General features: G+C 37.4%; 2 protein-coding genes across 2 annotated transcripts in view; one reads left to right on the top strand and one right to left on the bottom strand.

The window, feature by feature from the left end:
• Positions 1-17588, bottom strand: part of CCPG1 (cell cycle progression 1) — a 38108-nt gene extending 20520 nt beyond the window's left edge. Inside the window, exons 1-3 of the mRNA XM_019664162.1 lie at positions 17440-17588; positions 2968-3036; positions 630-750 (exon numbers count right to left, since the gene is read on the bottom strand). Coding sequence (XP_019519707.1) covers positions 630-750; positions 2968-3027 — 181 coding nt within the window. The 5' untranslated portion in view covers positions 3028-3036; positions 17440-17588. The remainder of the gene's footprint in view (positions 1-629; positions 751-2967; positions 3037-17439) is intronic.
• Positions 17589-17809: 221 nt separating this feature from the next.
• On the top strand, positions 17810-24199 carry PIERCE2 (piercer of microtubule wall 2). Its single transcript, XM_019664292.1, has 2 exons — positions 17810-18010; positions 23707-24199. The coding sequence occupies exons 1-2, from the start codon at positions 17993-17995 to the stop codon at positions 24052-24054; spliced, it is 366 nt and encodes a 121-aa protein (XP_019519837.1). The 5' UTR covers positions 17810-17992; the 3' UTR covers positions 24055-24199.
• The last annotated feature ends 297 nt before the right edge of the window (positions 24200-24496 follow it).

Raw genomic sequence — 24496 nt, forward strand, 5'->3', positions numbered from 1 at the left:
AGGTATGATATGAACTATTATATTTCTAGCCTTAACACCTCTGCTGTACTCTCCTGATGGGAAATGTTCTGTTTACATTTTTAGTAATTTTTTAAAAAGTTTAAGAAGTAATTTGAATATGAAGATAAATGTATGCATTAATTACCTGGGTGTCATATTTCTCTATACAATTAATGTGGACATCAAATCGCATAGGAAGTGGGATTATACATAACGATGCAATATAGTAGTTAAGTACCACTTACCACCTCTAATCAAAGTTTGACGATAACTGGAAAGTTTATTAAATCCCTTGTGACGATTTAATAGTTTTGTACATCACTAGTCTTAATCAAAATCAATCATATTGGTTATTGGTTACACGTGTAATATCAAAAGAGTTATCTGGAGGCACAAATATGTGCTACGGCTGCAAATAAACCCCTGGGCAGGTTGATACCATTGGGCTCTAAAGGCCTGACCACCTAATCCATTCTAAAATGCTAGTCATTCAGTAACCTGATCATTTAGATTAGCCAGAAAAGCTGCCCACATAGAAAGACTGCAAGATTCATAATGTCCCTCACACATCCTATTAAGTAAATAAATAAACAAATAAACAAACAAATCAGACTTTTTAAACATCTTACCTCCTTGCTCTAACTGCAATACTTGTAACTCCTCTTGCTCTAAAGATGAATACTCTGGGTTGAGCTCACAGCTGTCACTGGCTGTACCATGTTCAGAATTCACCATCTCTATATCAGACCCCTGGGGAAAAGTGAAAATAGGTTATTTGTTTGCTAGCTGCTCAAGGCAGGATTTGACTACAAGGAGATGCTTCCATTATTAAAAGTCCCAAATGCTACCACACTCCAAAGAAAACAGTATCTAATCTAACTACCTTTTGTTCAATTTAGTCCATAAAGGCCTATGACAAGGAAATAGCAGAATGGAGTCACAGGTTTAGATTCAAAATGAGAAGTCAGCCCAAAAGTCAAATGCTCTAACTACTTTATTTTGTAAACCCAAGCAATAAATTTGAATCCTAGAGGATAAGTTTCTAAATTTGGCTAGTTCTATTAATTTGCTTCTACTCAACATTTATGGAACTACTCTAGGCAGGGCACTTTGTTAGGCGTTATGGGGTATAAAAAAATTCAAATCCAAAATTCAAATTTATAGTATATTCAGAGAAGCAGTCACATGCAAATAACTACTTATTTACAGCGATGTATATCTAAACAAAACTAAGGGCGGGGTTTAAAATGAACTCATTAGAATAATGGAGTGAACTCTCCTTATAAAATTTTAGATTATTCGTTATTCTTCCAAGCTTGTCCTTCTTACTTTGATGTCACACTGTCTTTTCTTTAATAAAATAGTGAATCTTGAGTTTTGTTTTCCTTGTGTCTTAATTAGCAAAACAAGGTTAACCACTAAGTTGATTCTGCCTCTCTCCATGCTACTCCCTCAATTTTTCCTCCAGTTTACTGATTCACGAAATCAAAAGGTCGAGTTCTCGTGATAAACACAGCTCAAAACAAAAATTCATTAAAAGAACTCATTAAAACAGTGGGTTTTGAGTTGAGCAGTACTAAAGGATTCTGAATATAAATCTTTGGGATTGCCTAAGTGGCAGGAGAATGGGTAGAAACACAGGCAAGGTTAGGAGTGGATTGGGGGTTTTCAGAGGAGACCGGTTCTGGCCATATCAGAATGGGGGCAAATGGGAAAGAAAAGGAAGCACATGTGAGAGACACTAGCAAGAAAGAGTAGAACTTGATAATTACTCTAGATATGGAGGGAAGAGGGACAAAATTACAGCTGTGATCTACTCTGTGACAAGGTACCTCTAATACAGAATGCTCTGATGTCACATGTGGCTAAGTACCAGAGGGGTTTGCAGCCTTGCTTCACACTGTACTCACAAGTAGGATTCCCACAGCTGCCTTGCTCCTAGTTAATTATCCTTGAAGGAGAAGTTGTTGCTATGGGAGTTGATCTAAGCTTTGCAGAAAACATGTTAAAAATAGAAAAGTCACTTATTAAAAAAGGAAGAAACTACCTCAAAAAAAAAAAAAAAGAAAGAAAGAAACCACCTCAAACTCAATTGATATAGCTGCTACTAAATTTTGAAACTTTCTTTTGGAAAAAGCAATCATTTTTTTGTTAATGTTGTTTTCTAGAAGATGTGACTAAACCAATTGTCTACATCTTAAATTATCAAAGTAATTGTAAAAAACACCATTTAAAATCTTTATTAATGAAGGAACATAAGTGAGGCTTGAGAGATCCTAAAAACAAACAGGAAAAATATAAATAAACCCATTAAAACTTTGAATAGATATAGATGATTTTGATCTTATTCCTTCTAATTCATCAGTAGTTTATAATTTTTCTATTACGGACATACATTACCAGTGTGAGAGAATAAGTTAATGTTTATTAGGTACTAATTGTGTAACATCATACTTCTATAATAAAATTCATTTTGCCATAGTCCTTTTCCTGTCAAGTTCTGCTAATACAGATCATAAGTGGAACACGTGTTCTCCATGCTCCTTTCTGTTCTGTTTACCTACTTACATATTCTTGGCCAAATTAATTAACCTAAGTTTTAATTTTTTTAACTATGGAATAGGAATGTAAACAATCTATACCAGAGAGTTGTTGAAAATTATATGAGAATGAAGGTAAAGCACAAGTCTTGACCAATAATAAACCCTCAATAAATATTTGCCTGATGTCTCACAGCTGAGGAAAGCAATGTACAATAAACAATGTAGAAGATGCTGCCTCATGAAGTTTTCAGCTATGAAGTGTAATGTGTGTGGGGGGGAGGACAGGGGGGAATATTCAAAGTATAGACAATGGAACCTTATGCTTAAATGTAGAAAAATTTTGGCCTTCGAAGAACCCAGTTTGCATCACTTCTAACAATTATACTACTACAAATGGCCTTATAAAAAGTATTAAATAGCATACCTCATGATTGATGACAGTCCAACCACAAGATGATTCACTGTCACTGGAGTTTTCAGACATTTTTCAGGTCTACAAATACAAAAACATATTGATATGTGGGACGTATTTGTTAAAATCCTATAGGAAGTATGAGACCCAGTTATGAAAAGTGACTATCTTTCAGGTGAAACAGATACAACCCACCCATGGATTTACAATACAGGAAATTTACCATACCCACGTAAACAAATACAGCCAGACTTTTAATACAAGCAGATCCTCCTGAGCTGGAATAGTCTAGGCAGACATATTGTTCAAATGATTCAGAAGAGCGTTGGGTCTGAAGAAAATGTAGGACTTGGCCAGGCAGACTTAAGGGAAAGGAGAACCCAACTTAACTGTGTGCTGAAAGGGGAACAAACAGCAAGAGTAAAAAGCCTGGGGCCGGCTGAGTGGCTCAGTTGGTTAGGAGTGCAAGCTCTGAGCAACAGAGTCGCTGGTTCAATTCCCACATGGGCCAGTGAGCTATGCCCAAAGTGAGCTGCCGCTGAGCTGCCAACAGGTGGCAGGATGGCTCAGCTGGTGAGAGCACGTGCTCCTAACAATAAGGCTGAGGGTTAAACTCCCATATGAGATGGTGGGCTATGCCCACCAGCAACTAAGATTGAACACAGCACTTTGAGCTGAGTGGCTGAGAACTGCTGATGGGCAGCCGGATGGCGACTGGACTTGGAGCTGAGCTGGCTGCACCCTCCACAACTATGATAGAAAAACAACTTGGCTGGTTCCCCGTCCCCAATTCCCCAATAAAATCTTTAAAAAAAAAAAAAAAGTAATAGCCTGTTTTCAATGAACGGTAAGTAAGGTGTGAAAAGCATGGCTAAAGAAACCAAGCATGGGGAATGGAAGGGCTCCCAGGCCAAGCAAAAAGTGTACTGTGGGGGCCGGCCAAGTGGCTCGTTGGTTAAGAGTTCGTTTGGGAGCGTGAGCTCTGAGCAGCAGGGCCGCCAGTTCAGATCCCACATGGGCCAGTGACGCTGCACCCTCTACAGCTAAGATGGTGAACAACAGCTCGGTCTGGAGCTGGGCTACCGTGAGTCGCCGATGATGCCGTAGGCTGCAGTGCGGCTGCAGTGAGCTGCCGTGAGCGGACGGCAGCCAGTGAAGCTGCCGTGAGCGGCCATCCAGTGGCCGGCGACCCATCTGCCTCACCTGGGAAGAGCACAATGATCATGATACCAACATGGGCCAGTGAAGCAACATCCTCTACAACTAGACTGAAGAACAAAAGGACAGCAACTTGTCTGTTCCCCTTCACCGATTCCCCAACACTGTTTCCCTCCCCCAATTCCCCAATAAAGTCTTAAAAAAAAAAAGAGGTGAAATGAGATATATAACACATCATTAAAAAAAAAATGTCTACTGTGTTGGCAACATGAAGCAATTTAAATTTTCAGGCAGGGAAGAACCAATATCAAACAATTTTTATGAAAATAATCGTGTCAGCAATACTTCAATTGGATTAAAATGGGGAGAAAAAATATATGAGGTTGGTTAGAAACTTGTAGCCACTGGCAATAACCTACACTTAAGTCCTAAACCAGCATATATTTGTCACTCTACCTGGTTTGTTCTCCCCTTTCCTTCTGAAACTCCTATTTAAATGTCAAAACAAGCTCACTAAAGTGAATTGTATCTTACTGACTTTGTTCTATTCATTTAAGTCTTATAAATACTTCTATTATTGCACATATACTGTGAACCCGTTAGATCCAAGTTGATGATTGGTGTTCTAATAGAATTCTACTGCAGACAATTTAATATGGAACCAGTGCTCAAATGAGAATAGGGCACAAATATAGATCTGAATCTTCCATTAGTGATTTTGGAAAGTCTTGTAAACTACTATTTTAAAAAGAGAAGATAACAAAAACATGGTTGGTCACCTCAGTATAAAAATTAACATGTTTTAGATAAAGTCCTCAAAATCTAAAATAAGACAGAGAGATTATGTGACTTTTAAGGTCATGCTACAGCATTTCCTGATAAGTTCACGTGAGGTTATCTGATTGTTTGCTTTTCTATTTACAATTGATTATGGTCCTGACAGTTTATAAATTTAAAGGCAAACTTGTAAAAAATATATATTACAGTGAAATAAATTTTTTCTCTCCAGTAGAGATTATCCCAAAGGCTACAGTCTGAATACCCTATAAAGTATAAACCAATTTTATATCTTAGCAATTTTATTTCAGCATTCCTTATTAAATTGACTATATAAATCCCAATTTCTTAAAGAACCAATTTTCATGAGTTTTTCAAAAGCTTTTTGATGTTACAAGTTGTATTTGAATTGTTTTATAACATTTGAAAATTATGGGCTGACATATGGACCACACAAAGACTGAGCAACTAACTTTGCAGGAGGAAAGGAGAATGGTCAAAGGCTTTATAAATGAGCTTGCAATGTTTCTCACACATGCTAGACATCACATTTTTAAACTGAGTTGTCACAATTTAAAAACAGAGGGATCACATAAAATACATTCTGGTTCCTCATTTTAAGAAAAAAGCATAATGATGACACTGGAAAGATTTCTCAAGAGAGAACGGAAAAGCATTACAGAGCAAAAGCAAAAGCAGCATTTCACACCTGTCAAAATGGCTATCATCAAAAAAATCAACAAACAACAAGTGCTGGCAAGGATGTGGAGAAAAGAGAGCCCTCATACACTGTTGGTGGGACTGTATATTGGTGCAGACACTATGAAAAAACAGTATGAAGGTTCCTCAAAAAAACTAAAAATAGAGCTGCCACATGACCCAGAAATACCACTTGTGGGTATTGATCCTAAGAAAAGAAAAACACTAATTTGAAAACACATATGCACCCCTAAGTCCACTGCAGTACTTATAATAGCCAAGATATGGAAGCAACCAAGGTGTCCATTACTAGATTAATGGGTAAAAATGTGGTATGCGCACACGCACACACACACAATGGATTACTCAGCAATAAAAGATTGGAATCTTGTAATTTGCAATAACATGGATAGACCTAGAGAGTATTATGCTAAGTGAAATAAGTCAGACAAAGACAAATACATATGACTTCACTTACATGTTGGACTCTAAAAAAACAAAACAGAAACAAACCCATAGATATAGAGAACAATCTGATGTTTGCCAAAGGAGAGAGGGGGAAATAGTGGGAATTAAATACATAAATATTTTTTTAAATATTTTAAACTTTCAAAAAAATTATTAAAATGGTAAAAGTACATAATTTTCAAGTGTACAATTCTGTAATACATCATCTATATATCACATTGTGTGTTCACCACCCAGTCAGTTCTCTTTCCATCACCATACATTTGACCCCTTTACCCTCTTGTATTATCCTCCCTTCCCACTTAACATTTGGTAACCACTAAACTATAGTCTGTGTCTATGAGTTTTTATTTATCTTGTTCCATTGCTTTCAGTTTTAATATCCCACATATCAGTGAAGTCATATGGTTCTCGACTTTTTTTGTCTGACTTATTTCGCTTAGCATAATAATCTCAAGATCCATCCATGTTGTCGTGAATGGCACTATTTCATCTTATCTTATGGCAGAATAGTATTCCATTGTGTATATATACCACTCCTTTTTTTTAAAGATTTTTACTGGGGAATTGGGGGATGGGAAAAGTGCTGGGGAATTGGGGGAAGGGGAACAGACAAGTTGCTGTCCTTTTGTTCTTCAGCCTAGTTGTGGAGGACGTTGCTTCGCTGGCCCAAGTTGGCACCATCATTGTGCTCTTCCCGGGTGAGGCAGATCAGTCGCTGGCTTCTGGACGGCCGCTCACTGCAGCTGCTGGCCGCTCACGCTGGGTGCTGGCTACACACGGTAGCCCATGGCAACCCACTGCAGCAGGGGCTGCAGCCTACACCGTTGCCGGCAACTCATAGCAGCCCAGCTCCAGGTTGAGCTGTTGTTCAGCATCTTAGCTGTAGAGGGCAGTGTCACTGACCCTCATATGTGGGATCCAAACCGGGGCCCTCTAGCATCCCAAGCCAGCTCTTAACCAACGCGCCACTCAGCAGGCCCTATATACCACTTCTTTATCCAATCATCTATGGAAGGACACTGGTTGTTTCTATGTCTCGGCCACTGTAAAGCTGCAATGAACATCGGAGTACATCTATCTTTATGGATAAATGTTTTCAGATTTTGGGGATAGATACCCAGAAGAGGGATTGCTAGATTATATGGTAATTCTATCCTTAATTTTTTGAGGAACCTCCACACTGCCTTCCATAGTGGCTGCACCAATCTGCATTCCACCAACAGTGTATGAGAGTGTTCCTTTTTCTCCACAGCCTCTCCAAAACTTATTATTCATCTTGTTGATGATAGCCGTTCTAACCAGTGTGAGGTGATATTTCATTATGTTTTTTATTTGCATTTCTCTGATGATTAGTGATGTTGAGGATCTTTTCACATGTCTATTGACCATCTGTATGTCCTCTTTAGAGAAATGTCTACTCAGGTCCTCTGCCCATTTTTCAATTGGATTGTGTCTTTATGTTGTTGAGTTGTATGAATTCCTTATATATGCGTATTTTGAATATTAGCTCCTTATTGGAGACACTGTTTGCAAATATCTTCTCCCATTAGGTTGGTCGCCTCTTTATTTTGTTGATGGTTCCTTTTGCTGTGTAGAAGCATTTTAGTTTGATATAGTCCCATTCATTTATTTTAGCTTTTATTTCCCTTGCCATTGAGGTCAAATTCATAAAATCCTCTTCGAACCCAAGGTCTGTAAGTTTAGTACCTATGTTTTTGTCTATGCAGTTGTTTCAGGTCTTATGTTTAAGTCTTTGATGCATTTTGAGTTAATTTTGGTACATGGTAGCAGATAGCAGTTTATTTTCATTCTTTTGCACATGGATTTCCAACTCTCCCAGCACCATTTATTTAAGAGAGTTTCTTTTCTCCATTGTATGTTTTTGGCTCCTTTGTCGAAAATTATCTGTCCATATTTATGTGGGTTTATTTCTGGGTTTTCAATTCTATCCTATTGTTCTGTATGTCTGTTTTTCTGCCAATACCATGCTATTTTGATTGTTGCTCTGTAGTACAAGCTGATGTCAGGGAGTGTTCTTTTTCTTAGGATTGCTTTAGCTATTCCGGGTCTTTTGTGGTTTCATACAAATCTGATCATTTTTTGTTCTATTTCTTTAAAAAAGTGCTATTGGGGGCCGGCCAAGTGGCTTAGTTGGTTAAGAGAGCGAGCTCTGAGCAACAGGGTACTGGTTTGATTCCCACATGGGCCGGCCAGTGAGCTGTGCTTGAGCTGAGCTGCCGCTGAGTCATCAACAGGTGGCAGGATGGCTCAACTGGTGAGAGCACATGCTCCTAACAAAGGTTTCGGGTTTGACTCCCGCATGGGATGGTGGGCTACGCCCACCTGCAACTAAGATTGAACACCTTACACCTTGAGCTGAACAGCCGCGAGCTGTCAACAGGCAGCTGGATGGAGACTGGACTTGGAGCTGAGCTAGCGGCACCCTCCACAACTAAGATTGAAGGGCAACAACTTGGCTGTCCCCCTTCCCCGATTAAAAAAACAAGAAACCTTTAAAAAAAGTACTTATTGGGATTTTCATGGAGATTGCATTCAATCTGTATATTGCTTTGGGTAATATGGCATTTTAACTATGTTGATTCTTCCAATCCATGAATATGGAATGTCTTTCCATTTCTTTGTATCTTCTTCAATTTCTTTTAAAAATGTCTTATAGTTTTCAGTGTATAGGTCCTTCACATCCTTGGTTAAGTTTATTTCTAGGTATTTTATTTTATTTTAAGATTTTATTGGAGAATTGGGGGAGGGGAACAGTGCTGGGAAATCGGGGTAAGGGGAACAGACAAGTTGCTGTTCTTTAGTCCAGTTGTGGAAGACGTCGCTTCACTGGCCCATGTTGGTATTATCATTACGCTCTTCCCGAATGAGGCAGATCGGTCGTCGGCCTCTGGACGGCCGCTCACGGCGGCTCTTGGCAGCTCACGCTGGCTGCCAGCCACTCACACTGGCTGCCAGCCACACACGGTAGCTTATGGCAGCCCATTGCAGCCCCGCTCCAGGTTGAGCTGTTGTTCACCATCTTAGCTGTAGAGGGCAGTGTCACTGGCCCTCATGTGGGATCCGAACCGGGGCCCTGCTGCTCAGAGCTGGCGTCCCAAGCCAGCTCTTAACCAATGCGCCACTTGGCCGGCCCAGTATTTTATTCTTTTTGTTGCAATTGCAAAAGAAATTTATTTTTTAATTTGAAAAAATTTTTTTAGTTTTCTCAAAATTTTTTGAATATTATTTTACAATGAGAATCATCAGCTGAGAACATTACCATTTAGTAACTTATGAATTTTTAAAATAAATACATTTTTCAAAATTATTTTTAATGGTGTTTCTGTAGGAGTATTAAAGTGTACTGTGGTTGCAAATCAGAATGACACTGACTGAATATTGATTCACTTATGAGGTAGACTAAAAGGAGCCATGTTAAGCAAATGAGTAAATGATGTATCTTTTAACAAAGTTCAGAATTATGTATTTATTACATAAGCTCTTCCACAATAGCTCCAGAGAACTGTTACAGATTCTGCCTAAACAATGCTTATTCTAATAACCAAACCATACACTAGGGGCAGCCATGAGACTGAAGCATGAAGTGACTGAAGGAAACAAACCAACATGAGTCATATTATTGCTTTTTCTTCCTTCTTAAGAAGGAATAGAACAATTGAGATTAAGAAAAACACTGTCTGCAAACCCAGAGAAACCTAAAAAAATTTATTTATCTTGGAATATTTGACATGTGTTGTATCAATAAGGAAGAAGAAATAAATTATACATATATAAAGCTATATAATATATAACTTAAACATAAATTACATATATACACACATGTATATAACTAGCTTTTGAAAAGCAGCCACCTATTGTAATCCTTGAAGTCTTATTATAGCTCTTTAGTCACTGAACACATGGGCCAAAGATACAATTTTAAAACACTTTAGGTGACAGTTGTCAAAGCTAATAATACAGCAACAACATTAATTTTACCTATAAAGTACACCCTGAGTGAATATTACCTGATATGATGGTGGCCCTCATCATTCTTGAGTAGCTACATTTTACTATGGAAAAAGTAAGGTGTCCATCACTGTATCTTCTAGAATTAGACATGAGGGATAAGAATGGGGGCATTATTCTCCCACACGTCTATAATTCCGATGTAAGCCAACCAATGGGCTGCCAGCAGAGGTCCCAAAAGTACTGATGTACTATAAATGTGATCAAAGATGAGTCAGTCTGGTTGGCTTTCAAGAACCTATTTCTGTAACGCTTATCAAATGTTCTGAAATTTTCATCTCCCCAAAAGGAAATGAAAATGCCTACTTTAAACCAGACTTCATTTGAGAAACTGAAGAGGATTCAAGTCCCAACTAATGAAAACTTTAAAATGTCCTTAATACTCTATTTTTTGTCCAATAACAACCCTACAGAAATATTTTTAAATAAGCCTATCTTGATCTGAAACATAAACATTACATTCATTCATTCAACATATACTTATTGCACACCTACTACATGCTATGAACTATTCCAAGTGCTAGGGATACAGCACCAGGGTGAGGGGTGGGGGGAGCTCCCTTGAAGAGTATATTCTTGTAAAGGACAGTGATACAAACAAGCAGAACCGTAGTAAGCCAGGTGGTGACAAGTGCTGTGGAGAAAAAAAAAGAAAGGAGGAGAAAAACTGAACACTGGGACTAAGGTTACGGATTAGAATTTAAATAAGGTTGTTAGGGGAGACAAGACCTCCTACTAACATGAGAGTACCCATTTCTTCAAAGTCTCATGAACAGAGTAACAACCATCTTTAAATTTCTGATCATCTCATGAGCAAAAAAAAAAAAAGGAACATCAGCAATTTACATAAAAATGGCTTATAATAAGGAAAAGATGCTCGGCCTTTCTATCAAGATTATTTTAATGACTAACGAAGATTAAAGAGGTTAGTAGGTTAAATAAGAGATGGGAAAATCGGCACTATAAACATTGGAAATGTAGACTATTATTATCCTTTGAGTAATTTTGTAATAACACCAAATTTTACAGATACCCTGTGACGTACCAATTCCATTTCATTTACTATCCATTTCATTGTTAGGAATTTATCTGACAGAAAAACTCTCATGAGAATGAAAATATATACATACATATAAAAATGGTTGCTGGAACAATTTTTATAATATAAAATTAGAAAGTGAAATGTCTACCAATGGTGAATTTATTAAAATTAAAATACATAATATCTATAATTAATGCAGCCATTAAAAAATTAAGTAGATCAGGGCAGCTGGATAGCTCAGTTGGTAAGAGCGCAAGCTCTGAGCAGCAGGGCCGCCGGTTTGGATCCCACATGGGCCAGTAAGCTGCATCCTCTACAGCTAAGATTGATTACAACAGCTCGACCTGGAGCTGGGCTGCCATGAGTAGCCAGCTGGCTGCTGGCATGAGCTGCCATGGGCCGCTGTGAGCCCTGGCCGGTAGCAACTATGAGTGGCCGGCAGCCAGCGTCCGACTGCCTCAGCCAGGTAGAGCGCAATGATCACAACACCAACATGAGCCATTGAGTGGCATCCTGCACAACTAGGCTGAGAACCACCACTTGGGTAGAAGGGTGGGGCGGGAAAAAAAAATTAAGTAGATCAACATGTCTTGTCATAAGATATAAATAATATATTAAGTGAAAAAAAGCAAGTCAGAGAATATGTATAATAAAACCCTATTTATATTAATCTATATGCAATATATTAAAATTTTAAAGATATTTCAAATCTAAAAAAAGCCTAAAATTACATGTACTATATCTGCTAAACTTTCAATGAGCATTTATTACCTTTATAATCAGCAGGAAAAAAAAACATATTTTTTTGAAATGAAAAAACAAACCCAATTTTAAGTCTAGTGAACCACTGATACAAATCCAATCATCTTCTGGATGACCAGTTTCTTTAAGACAAGTTAAAGGGTTTAAGGGAGTCATATTAAAATGTTTACTATCTGAGGTACCAGAAGTTTATTGTTGAAAACTGACAGTAGAGAAAAGACAGCATAGCTCGGGGATCTGATTCAGTCCACAGCACAGTAATCATGACATCAAGATGTGGGCCCTATGGTGGTCCTTCTTCCTGGTTATACTCACCATGTAAGTGGATGCAAAGATAACCTATCCATCGTAAGCAGGCTCTTCTAGTTCTAATGGAGTGGAATTTCATTTAAAACACTGAAATCTATCACTAAAGATAGGTATCTGGAAAAAAAAAAACTTAAACAGGAGTAGTCATTTACTTCACTTTATCCATTGCCCAGAAAGAGCAAGCAATGCTGTTATATACAACAGATTAGCCTTTTGATCTGGAAAATAAATTCTGCAAGATGTGAGTCAATACACAATTTCTTCACTAGTTTCCTTCCATGATGTAACATCCCTCAAATTGGGAAATAAAAACAACTACTACCACATTTGAAGATAAAGGTATCCCCTTTTCTCAATCTAAAAGAAATCACACCTTTGATAAAGTTTGACATAAAGTGAATAAACAATATGAATCCAAAATGCTATGGGAAAATTAAGACACCTGTTAGTATGAAAATATTCCTTTCACCAGGTATTCTCATTCTGAGAAAAATACTGACTTTCCGGGATTGTAGTATCTTAATTTTGGAAAACCTGCAAGAACCAACAAATACATAAACTTGACTCAGCTCCATACTGTCCTCACTTGGACACCATAAGCCCGTGGTGGCTCCCTTTCCCCCCGTTATGAATAAATAAGTAAAATTACTGGGTTCTGGCTTTTTGTTTTTGTCTCCTTTTAAATTTTTTAAAAACGATGTTTTCACTTGTTAAAAAAAAATATATATATATACGTGTATATATATACACACATTATATAATCTGTATTTTTTATTTTAAACACACTTTTCACAAAAGGATAATCTGCCATAATTATTTTTTAATTTTTTTTAAATTTTATTGGGGAACAGTGTGTTTTTCCAGGACCCATCAATTCCAAGTCAAGTAGTTGTTTCAATCTAGTTGTGGAGGGCGCAACTCAGTGGCCCATCTGGGGATAGAACCAGCAACCTTGGCGTTATGAGCACTGTGCTCTAACTTAATCCTGCTAACTGGCCACCCCCACCGTAATTTTTTTTTTTACAACTCTCTTCAATTTTCTCATTTGGGGGGAAAAAGATGGAAAACAAAGGGATTTTATATATTTTCATTTTGTTTTCCATTTTTTAAAGTTTGCATACCTTGGGGGAGGGGAGTTATCACTTTGTGAGAGGTATAAATGTCTAATTATTACATTGTTTTGTACACCTGAAACTAATAAAAAGTCTGCATACCTTATTACAGAATAGATAATTAAATGTATATTCACTGTTATGTTCTAGTAGATAAAAATGTTAGTAGTTATTTGAGTTATCAACTAATCACATAAGCAGTCTTACCAAAGAAATATGATAAATTATATATTTCTTTGCTTTTACTTTCACTTATTTATATTTACTCTCATAAAGCCCTCAGGATTTATTGACAAGTTTCTGAAAGACTTTTTTACTTAGAATTATAGAATGTTCTTTCTATATGTCAACCTAACTGTAATAGGCAGGATTGACTTCCCCAGAAGGAGGTGTCTAAGCTCTAAACTATTTCTTCCACTGGAAGACCAGTGCTTATGCATGCACGTTATCTCTCAGAGGGCCTATTCATGAAATCAATTTTAAGTACCATTTTAAAACATTAAAAACAACACCCACCTTCTACTGTTAAATTAAACTGATGATCTTCCTTATACTTTACATGTGGGATTAAAACAAATCAAAACCAAAATTAAGCCCAACCATAAAAGCACACTGCAGTTTCAGGACCTGTAAGGCAGCAGAGTGCAAAGTCAGTCAGGAGAGGGGCCAGGTTTCCTTCAACCAAAAAAAGCCAAAACACTACCAAAAAAAAATCAAATGAAGATCCCATTTGACTTTTCATCAAACTTCCCACTCAAAATGTATGTATCACATTAAATCATCACACTTCAAATGTATAAAATGTATGTTTATGTATGAGTGAATGTTAAAGAGATCAATAATACTTTGCATGAGTCACTCTGCCACTTACAAAGTGGTATCATTTTCATATCTGACTGATCATCACAAATACCCCATGAATTAAAGCAATTGGTTATTATTTACAACACAAATGGAAACAATAGACTAATAAATTACATTACTTGCTCAACACAATTAACACCCTGATTCCCAATCCAATGCTCTTTTTACATACCATCTTGGTGGCAGTATGAACCAGAAGTAAGGTTTTAAGATAGTGATTTATGGACAAGTACTAAAGAAAAATTAGATTTTTCACTTCCTGTGATGACAGAAGAAAACCTTTTAATTCACTTTACTATTTTCTAATATTTCCTTCAGAAACACTATAGGCCATTATAAACAGGTTTCCACACATTAAATGCTCTAAAAACAAAAACGAAACAAAAAAACCCCCCTGAAATCTATCAGTTAGTTGCAATCCTCCCCAGATTACACAGCTAAATTTCATTTTAGAACTCAAATTGAGAGATTTTTTTTTCAAGTTTATCTGTTGCAATATATATCAGACATGACCTTTGAAATTGACTCAATTTTTAACTGTTTTAATCTAGTCAAAACTGCAGAACTGCTTGGAAGAAAATTCTTGAAAATGTTAAGTTATCACCTACAATATGGCAACTTCCTTACCTTAACCACACACGAATATGAAAACAATTCAGCCTCTGGTAGTTCTGTATTGTTAGATGAGTCTGCATTTTCAGTTTAAAAATACCCTGGGCTTAACAGGCCTTGCCGCTGTATTCATCTTCTTTACATGTTCAGAAACTGCTACTTCTTAAGATCTTAGCAGTTCATATCACTAATTTTTAAAAATCTTTATTTAACTTGAATAAGAATTACACAATCTGGTTAGTAAATCAGACCAAGTTAGTAAATCAGATATATTAATTATGAATGTTTCTTATGCCCTATAAATGGACCCAAGTATCTAATAAGATATTGAGCCAACGCAAAACATAAAATACACAAAATTAAAATGAAGAAAATATTGAAACAAAATTTAAATTTGGGCAGAGAAGCAAAGCTCCAAAGATAACCTAGGAAAGTATGAATACTACAGCTTTAAAACAAAAAAGATTCTGAATGTGTATTTTATTAGTTAATGGATACTTGGGGCAAAGGAAACCCCAATTTTTCAAGACTGGTAATTGCAAAAATACGTAAATATTCCTACAGAAGAATGACATGCCCTTTCTGTATCACAGAAAACAAAAATGTGGGCTAAAAAATACACTACTTACTATTCATAGCCAACATATCCATAATAGGAAATAAAAAATTAACATAATCCAAAATATCACACATATAAAACAGTACTCAAAGTGATTCAATGAAAACAAACTTAAAATGCCCAGTTTTATAATTGCTTAACTTCTTTATTACCACTGGCAAGTGCTTACAAATAATAAATTAAAGATTCTGCTGAATATTCTTTTCAGATTAATATCTCCATATTTTGTCACCTGATGGATTTACAGGAATAATCAAGATTGCACTGCCTTAACTGAAGAAAGGCTAAGCACTCTGTCTTTGATTTTACTGTACAAAGTGAAAAAAGAACATATCAAAATGAGATGTGATGTACAAATGCTAAGAATTATTGTCATATCTGGTTTTTTTACCTCTCCAGCCTAACTAATGAATTCTTGTTCCTTCTGGGCAGTTAATTTACATTTAAACTTGTTATTCCTATAATCTGTGGATGTAGTAACAAGGGCTCTGCCTGTTTTTTCTTTTAAAATTTTATTGGGGAACAGTGTTTTTCCAGGACCCATCAGTTCCAAGTCAAGTAATTGTTTCAATCTAATTGTGGAGGAGGGTGCAGCTCAGCGGCCCCTTGACTATGTTTTTTGCTGCTGCTTATTTGCTTTTTATACATGGAATTGCGGCACTTAGGTCCCTTTTTTAAATTAAGGTTTTTTTCTATAGAAAATTTGGAAAATACCAGAAAGTATAAAGAAAAAAATCATTTGTAGTTTCACCATCTAATCACTTTTATAACTATGGCTATCATTTGAATCTTATTTCAAAGACATATAATTGCTTCTAAGTTCTACAGTTTCAAAGTTAGAATTGCACTATTTTCTAACCTGTTCTCATTCAAAAATTAGAATTTCCCACACCCTTAAACATTATTTGAGAACGATTTTTAATGGCTTCTTTAATTAGAATCTCATCCTTAGGGTAAAGGGTTAAAAATAATGCATTAAACTAATACCCCCACTTCCTCCCTTCCCTTCCCCTTTAGGACAGGAGCTCAGGAAAGAGTACTGAACTATTCATACTAGCGTTCAAGGTGTGATAAATATCCCAAAGAAATATGGGGCCTAATAAGATTGAAACCTTAAACCAAAGCTATGATGCGCTAATAGTAACATTTTAAACACTATCCAGGGGATGTGACCTTATTGGAAGACGCGTATCTCCTAAGATTCGCAGTACTAAAGTGGTTACCTATTCTAGATACAAGAAAGCTCCATTCCGTTTTTTAATGAAGCAGTGCAAATTTCACCCATTCAACAAAGTACCTTAATTGGCTGAGTTCGTTAAAATTGGTGCTCTCAATGGCAGAGTTGGATTCATTAAACAAGGCAAACACGTAATGCATACAAGGCACTCACTATACGGACAGCTGCTAGAGGACTTATCGATTAGGAAGACCGGCGCTAAAGGGGGCCAGAGGAGGGGAGAAAGGATATGGAGTGGTCTTTGATCAATACCAGACCGGTGTACGAGCAGAAATCTCTGCTGCATTATTTGATATTTAATCTTTCTATTCCTGGCTTCATGGGGCTCAAACGTCACCCAAAAAGCTGGGCCAACTGAAAACCCGGCAGGGTGACGCACGTAACATCTTACCATATGGATTCTCATCATCAAGATCGTGAAGAGCCCCAAGCCAGCCCAGCGAAAGAAGGAGGGTGTCCCGGGCCCTCAGCTCCCCCACACCCCGGGCGCACCGCTTGCGTCTGCAAGGTGGCGTCGGAGTCTGCAGAACCACGAGCCCCTAGGAGCTGACTTTGGCCTCGGTGGCTGCGGACTCGCGTTCCGAGGCCACCCTCGCGGCTGCACACGCCAGACGCCTGGAGTCGAGTCCCAGTCCCAGCAGCCCCAGTCCCAGCAGCCCCAGCCCCAGCAGCCCCAGCCCCAGACGAGACCCTACGAGCCCTCCGCCAGGCGGCAGGGCACCCGGTGCCAGCCAGGGCCCAGACAGGTGGCCGCGACTCCTCTCCCGGGGTCCAAACATGCCCAGGAACGTACCTGAAGGGGGTAGCGCCACCACCACCCCACGGCGCTGGCGGTGGTCACAGCTGCGAGCGCAGTGACGCCTCTCATAAAAACAACAACCTGCTCACAAGCGTCCGCAGCCGGGAGGCGGCGGCCGGAGGAGCGCCGCAGCGCATGCTGGGACTCGTAGTCTCGCCTGCGCCTTATATTTGGAGGCAGCGGAGGGAAGAACTACGACTCCCAAAAATGAGAGAGCACCCTGCCGTGGAGAGGCTGCAGGAAGCTGGGCCAAGCGGCCGCAAGCCTCACAACATCCGGGCCCCGGCGCTGGAGAGGCGCCGCGGCCGGTTGCTATGGAGACGGACGGCTACAACCACTCATAGGACTCGCGGTTCCACCCGGGGTGACTGCTCCCTAGATTACGCGGATTAGTTCATACATATTGATCTAGTCGTCGGTTCACTTCTTTGCTGCTTTAATTGGGTGTAGTAAAAAGGCCGCATCCCCTGGGTGCTCGCTGGTCTTCTTGCCTTCCGCTGCAGGAAAAGACTGCGTTTGCCGAAAAAATAAACAGAAGATAGCGAGAATGACCGAGTACGACTGGGTGGGTTTGAGCAGAGGGCTGGATGCTTTTGAATGTTATTATCTGCTTTAAATTGGAGGCACCCTGTAATCCGCCCCCGCCCCCAAAAAAGAACACCATTCTAGGCCACTGGGCTACACAGATGCAAATGTGCATTACTACATTAAGCCAGAATTGCTTCTGAAGGCATAATAAAGATTGGGGATGGTACGCAACTTGTACCCCATGGCAAAGTGAGGTGGCTTCCAAAAGAAAAACGTACCTTGTTAACTTTACATTTTTTTTACATTGTGACTTGTTCAAAAAAGGATATGAGCAAAAAAAGGATATAAAGCACTTATATTTACTGTTGATGGACACAGTAGAAAGTTAAGGTTTAATTCTGTCTGTCCACCAATTATGACCAAAAAAAGTTTTAAAACATGAACAAGGAGGATGGTGGGCCTGAGCAGAAACAAAAGGGTGCCTCAAAATTAGACCTTTGGGTTTTTTTTGCTTTGGATGTTACTATATTTAACGTCAACTAGGACACAACATCAAAAAAGAAAAAACGATTTTTAATTTTATAGTTACAGCTGTAATGGGTGTTTTTATATTTCAATGGCTAGCTTTTGTTTTTTTGTTTTTTTTTTAAATATGTGTGCGTTTATACTGAAGGACTTTGAAAAGTCAAAATAGCTTGGCTTGCTCCAATTCTAGAAGAGCCTAAAATTAAATTAGTAAGAAAACTTATACCATCTATTTGTAGATTTTTATTCTTTTCAAGACACTTTCACATGCTAATTCTAAGACAGTCAATTTAAAAAGAATCATTTACAATTTTAATTAACCTTGATAACCTTAAGTAAAAAATAGTTGCTGGCCTTAGGTGTAACCCGCAGAGAACTTAAAATAATCCTATTATTATTCTTTGTATTAGGCTGTTTTATTTTTAATTGTATCTAGTTTGAACTCCACATTTTAAGAACATCAAATTTTGAAGAGGGTGAAACCCAAATAAGGAAGCTGCAGTGACATCCTATGATGTAAACTAAAAGCGATGGGTATTTTGTTTCTAAGTCTATAGACATTGATGAATTATCACAGAGATCTAAAAGATTTAGGTAGACACTTCCAGATTGTGTTGTATAAATTATACCAACAAAGTTTATCAGCTAATTTGTCTTCTATTTTAACTAGATTTGGGTCTGTGTATTACATTTTGCATCAAACTGATCATCAACATTTTAGAGCCAGTGGTAGAGGGTGATTCAATGAAAGGGAGATCTCTGACTGAGGTTGCCCTAAGCAACCTGAACTGGGTGTCCATAAAGTAAACTAAGGTTGGTACTTTTCCACACAAGTCAGGGCATCCCACCTTCCACCTAAGAAGCCTTCCCTGTGCTGAGGAAACCTAGACATTTTGAGAAAAGCTGACCTGTTAATCATATACCATAGGATTCTGGTGACTTGCTGTTATCCAATGTCTATGCTCTTGATATGAGTATTAAATGAGTATTAGTAAACTAGTACACAAATGTAAAGTGTTATTAACCTGTAAATTTCAGCACTGAATTCTGGAAAAGCATACATATGCATTGAGGTAAATCGGTGAAAAAGAAAATGATAAAAAAGGATTCCATTTATATAGCGATTTATTATTTGCATCAAATTTTCTTTCATTTTCCCTCCACAAGCACAGAAATTGTGGCTGCTTTTGTTAAACCAATTTTACAGATGCTATGCAAAGGGGAAATGATAAAGGATTGGAACCTCCCTCACAGTTCTGGCCTTGTGCTACTCCTCTAACTATTGATAATCATTCAAATCTGAACAAAGGAAAAGAAAGAGAAAGTGGACTAAATAATTCACATTTGCATATTTGAACTCAGGCTTTCAAAACAAATAGGTTTCTGTCATTGGGAAATTGAACTTTGCTGAGAATTAAGTGTAATATTATAGAATAAACCCAGGAATTCAGGGTGAGCTGGGTTATACTAAAGAGGAACCTAACTAATCTGACTCAAATTTGAAACTCACTTAAGACTGACACAATAGCTCTGTAAACATTTTTATCTCCATTTTAGAGTTGGAGAAACAGATTATATGCTTGCTAGTTTTAAGGATTTAGAAGTCTTAAAGGGTCTCCAGCCTCATGAATCACTATGTGCTGTAGTGTCTTCAAAGAACTTAAATGCATATAAACCATCTTTTTCTTATTTAACCTTAAAAAGTCAAAGTTTCAGTATCCTAACAACCACTATGAAGTTATTTAGATAATAATATAATTTCTGATTTGGAAGGACTTAAACCTTAAGTATTCTAGAAGTTGCCAAATTTTTGTTTTTGTTTTTTATTAACTATCAAAACTTTTTGCCTACATGGACATCACAGTGCATATATTAAGGGCCTTATCACTAGAGCCCTATCATGAATAAATACACATTTTCCTTTATGCTCTTTGAATACCTGAAAACCACTTAGTTCCTGTTGCTATATTTGGAGAGCCCTGATATGGGAGTCCTCAGATTAGGAAACAAAACCATCTAATCCATCTCCTTTGTTTTATATTCATAGACAAAGAATTTGAATCTTTGTAAAAGAATTTCATCAAAATCACACAGCCATTATAAGTGCCAACATCAAAACCCAGAACTGGTGACACCTAATATGTACTTATATATAACTCTCACAATTGGAGGAATACAAATACACGTTTCCCAACTCAGTCTGCTTGACATACTCTTGTATAATACACGTAGGTGTCCATTTGGCCTTACCTCTCTTACCTCATATCCCCACTCTTCTTAACTGGCCTCCCAAAGGCTTCTTTAACTCCTGACCACCGCTTAGCCATGTCTTTCATAACAAATGTGTAGCCCAGTACAAGCAGGTCCTTGAATAAGATCGTTTTGTGATAACACTAATGAGATGCCCTAGAAACTTAACTCTTGTTTATATCAATTACCCTATGGTAGAACTGGTTTCACTGAAGCTCCAAGAACCTATCAACAATGTTAAGTGGCGGCTTATTGTACTCACAGTGTGATGTAGGGACCTAGAGCTTGAGTATCACCTGGCCTGCTATAGCTCCTTTCCACATCCATTCAAGGCCCTACAGCAGCCCAAGTAATCATATTAAAAGTTGTTACATCATGACATGCTTCTCCTTAAAATCCTTCAATAGCTTTCCTTTGCTGTTACCAGAAAGATCCAAATTTTGAACATAGTCAAGAAGACCCTGCAGGATCTGGAACCTGCCCCTCTATTCTCATCTCAACTCATTTGACTTTGGCCACACTTTTTCTTTGTTCCCACCTCTATTTTTTCCTTCCTTGCTTTACAGTCTTAGATTCAATGACACTTGGCCAGAGTGGCCTTCCTTAGCTCCCCCACACTAGGGTAGAACCTCCTATATATTTTCATAAATATCTTTTTTCTTCATTGCAGTTACCACAATTACTCTTCAATACCTCACGAGAAGAGGATTTCCAAAAAAGTGGAGTGGATAGGGCTAGGTTTTTTGTTGTTTTCCCGGCTTTATTGAGACATAATTAACATGTACATGTAAAATTGTGTAAGTTTAAGGTGTACATAATGATTTGATATATGAATATATTATGAAATTACCACAATAAGGTTAACACCTCCATATAATTACAACAATATTTAAGATCTACTCTCAGCAACTTTCAAGTCTATAATACAGTATTGTTAACTATAGTCACCATGCTGAACATTAGATCCCCTGAACTTATAACTGGAAGTTTGTACCCTTTGATAAACATCTCTTCATCACCTGCCTCCCCCCATCCCCCACCCCCATCCAGCCCCTGGCAACTACCATTCTACTCTTTTTTTTTTTAAGTTGCAGAAAAGTAATTTATTAGAAGTAAAAATACATTTCAAAGAAGCTGAAGCGGGCTGAGCAAAGGAAGCTCAAAAGGCCCATTCTACTCTGTTTTAATGAATTTGGCTTTAAAAAACAAAAAGATTTCAAATATATGTGAGATCAGACAGTATGTCTTTCTCTGTGTATTGTGTATATATACCACTTTTTTTTTTAAATTAGTTTCGGGTGTACAAAACAATGTAATAGTTAGACATTTCACCCCTCACAAAGTGATAACCCCCTCCTCCAATCTATTGCCCCTCTGACATCCTATATAATCTATTACAATTCCATTGACTCTATTTCCTATACTATACTCCATATCCCGTGACTATATATTAAATTATAGTTGACATACAATATTATTCAGCTTCAGCTGTGGTCAGGCCTCTACACCGTCCATGAAGTGGTCTCCCTAACAAGACATGTGCCCATCTGACACCCTATATCACATTTTCTTCATTTATTCATCTGTCAATGGACATGGTTGTTTGTGTGTCTTGGCTATTATAAAGAACGCTGTGATGAACATGGGAATGCAGATATCTCTTTGAGATAGTGATTTCTGTAATGAAGCAAAATTTGCCATCCGAAAATATGTCTCTTTGACATAAGGATTAGGCTGATTATTTTTAAGAAACTGCAGACATAGGAAAAGTTCTAAAAACTCAGAAGTTACTTTTTTGTAAGAGATTTTTATATGTAACTGTATACGGTAAATCTCTATTTGTAAGGGTGTCTCCCTCACTTTAGGAGGAAGAAGACGATGACCTTATCTCTAGAAACTCTTTATCAATGGAGAAGGCAAGGACTTAAATCTGCATAACAACTGTACCCTTGGTTACTGTGCTTTCCTGGTAACCTCCCCCCTCATAACTGACTCCCCACCCCCAACACCTTTTATGTTTATCTGGTGATGTTATTTAAGGTGGTGGCCTCTGCCATTTCAGATTTGCTCATTTTTCCTGGGTCTCTCCCATATATATAGGAGGTATACATGTACTAAATTTTCTCTCCTGCTAATCTGTATCATGTCAATTTGATTATTAGACCAGTCATTAGAACCTGGAAGGGTAGAGCAAAAATTTTCCTCCCCGACACTTCATTTCCTTTGGATATATATATATCCATGACTGGGATTGCTGGATCATATGGTAGTTCTATTTTTAATTTTTTGAGGAACCTCCAATTTACATTCTCACCAATAGTGCACAAAGGGTTCCTTTTCCTTCACTTCCTCCCCAACACTTGTTATATCTGGACTTTTTGCTAAAAGCAGTTCTAATAGGTGTGACCTGATATCTCACTGTGGTTTGATTTGTATTTCTCTGATGATTAGCGATGTTGAGCACCTTTTCATGTATACCTGTTTCCCATTTGTATATCTTTAGGGAAATGTCTATTTAGGTCCTTTACCTACTTTTTAATCAAATTGTTGTTTTTGCTATTGAGTTATATGAGTTCCTTGTATATTTTTAATATTAACCCCTTATCAGACATATGGTTTGCAAACGTTTTCTCCTATTCTGTAGGTTGTCACATTCTGTTGATGGTTTCTTTTGCAATGCAGAAGCTTTTTAGTTTGATGTAGTCCCACTTGTTTGTTTTCTGTTTGTTGCTTATGCTTTTGGTGTCATATCTAAAAAAAATCATTGCCAAAACCAATATCAAGGAGATTTTCCCCTGTTTTTTTCCCTAAGAGTTTGCAGTGTCAGGTCTTACATTTAAGTCTTTAATTCATTTGAAGTTAGTTTTTCTGAGTGGTGTAAGACAGGGTTGGAGCTAAATTTAATGTTTTTTCCCAGAACTTTATAACTGAGAATGTTTTGATGTGTTTATATTTTAGGATAAGAAAAATACTTCAGCTTCAAATTCAGACAAGGAAATGAAAGCTGAACAACTGCCTTCTTGTGTCAACCCCGGCAATCCTGTGTTTTCATGTATGTTGGACCCAAAGACACTCCATACAGCTACTTCACTATCAAAATCTAAGATGATTATGTATAAAACCAATTCAAGTAGTTATGGTGAATTTTTACCTATGCCACAGTTTTTCCCCTGCAATTATACTCCAAAGGAGCAAGAATTTACAAACCATATCAGAGCTACTGGACTTTATCAAAATAACACTCTAAATACTGCACCTGACAGAACCAGAACCCTTGATTTTCCTAATTTTCAACACACTCTATGAAAATATATTCCTTTGTATATTTAAGGGAAAATATACTCAGAAAAAAAAATGAGTTTTAAATCTAAGGCTGGAATACCTAATTTGGAGTATAAAAAATTTGAATTAAAAAAAATACTTTTAAGAAATAAAGCATTTCAACTGATAATTGAATGACAGTGACTTCTTAAGTGTTTTAATTAAATGTTTTTATTTTATTCAAAATAGCAGAATAAAAGGTAGAAGTGTTTTCGTACATCCTAGCTTTAGTGCATGTACTCCAAAAGCTCTAAAAAACTTTCATGGTCTCAATTGTCTATTGAGTATATTTATCAAGACAAAGGAACACAGGAGCTCTAAGAAAAAAAAATGAATCAAGGAAGACTCTGACCAGTAATTTCCCACTTTTCTGTTATTTCACGTAAATGGCTTAGAACCTGGGGAAATGTTAGTTAGTTCCCACTGC

Source organism: Hipposideros armiger, unplaced genomic scaffold (genome assembly GCF_001890085.2).
Source record: "Hipposideros armiger isolate ML-2016 unplaced genomic scaffold, ASM189008v1 scaffold_12, whole genome shotgun sequence".
NCBI lineage: Eukaryota > Metazoa > Chordata > Mammalia > Chiroptera > Hipposideridae > Hipposideros > Hipposideros armiger.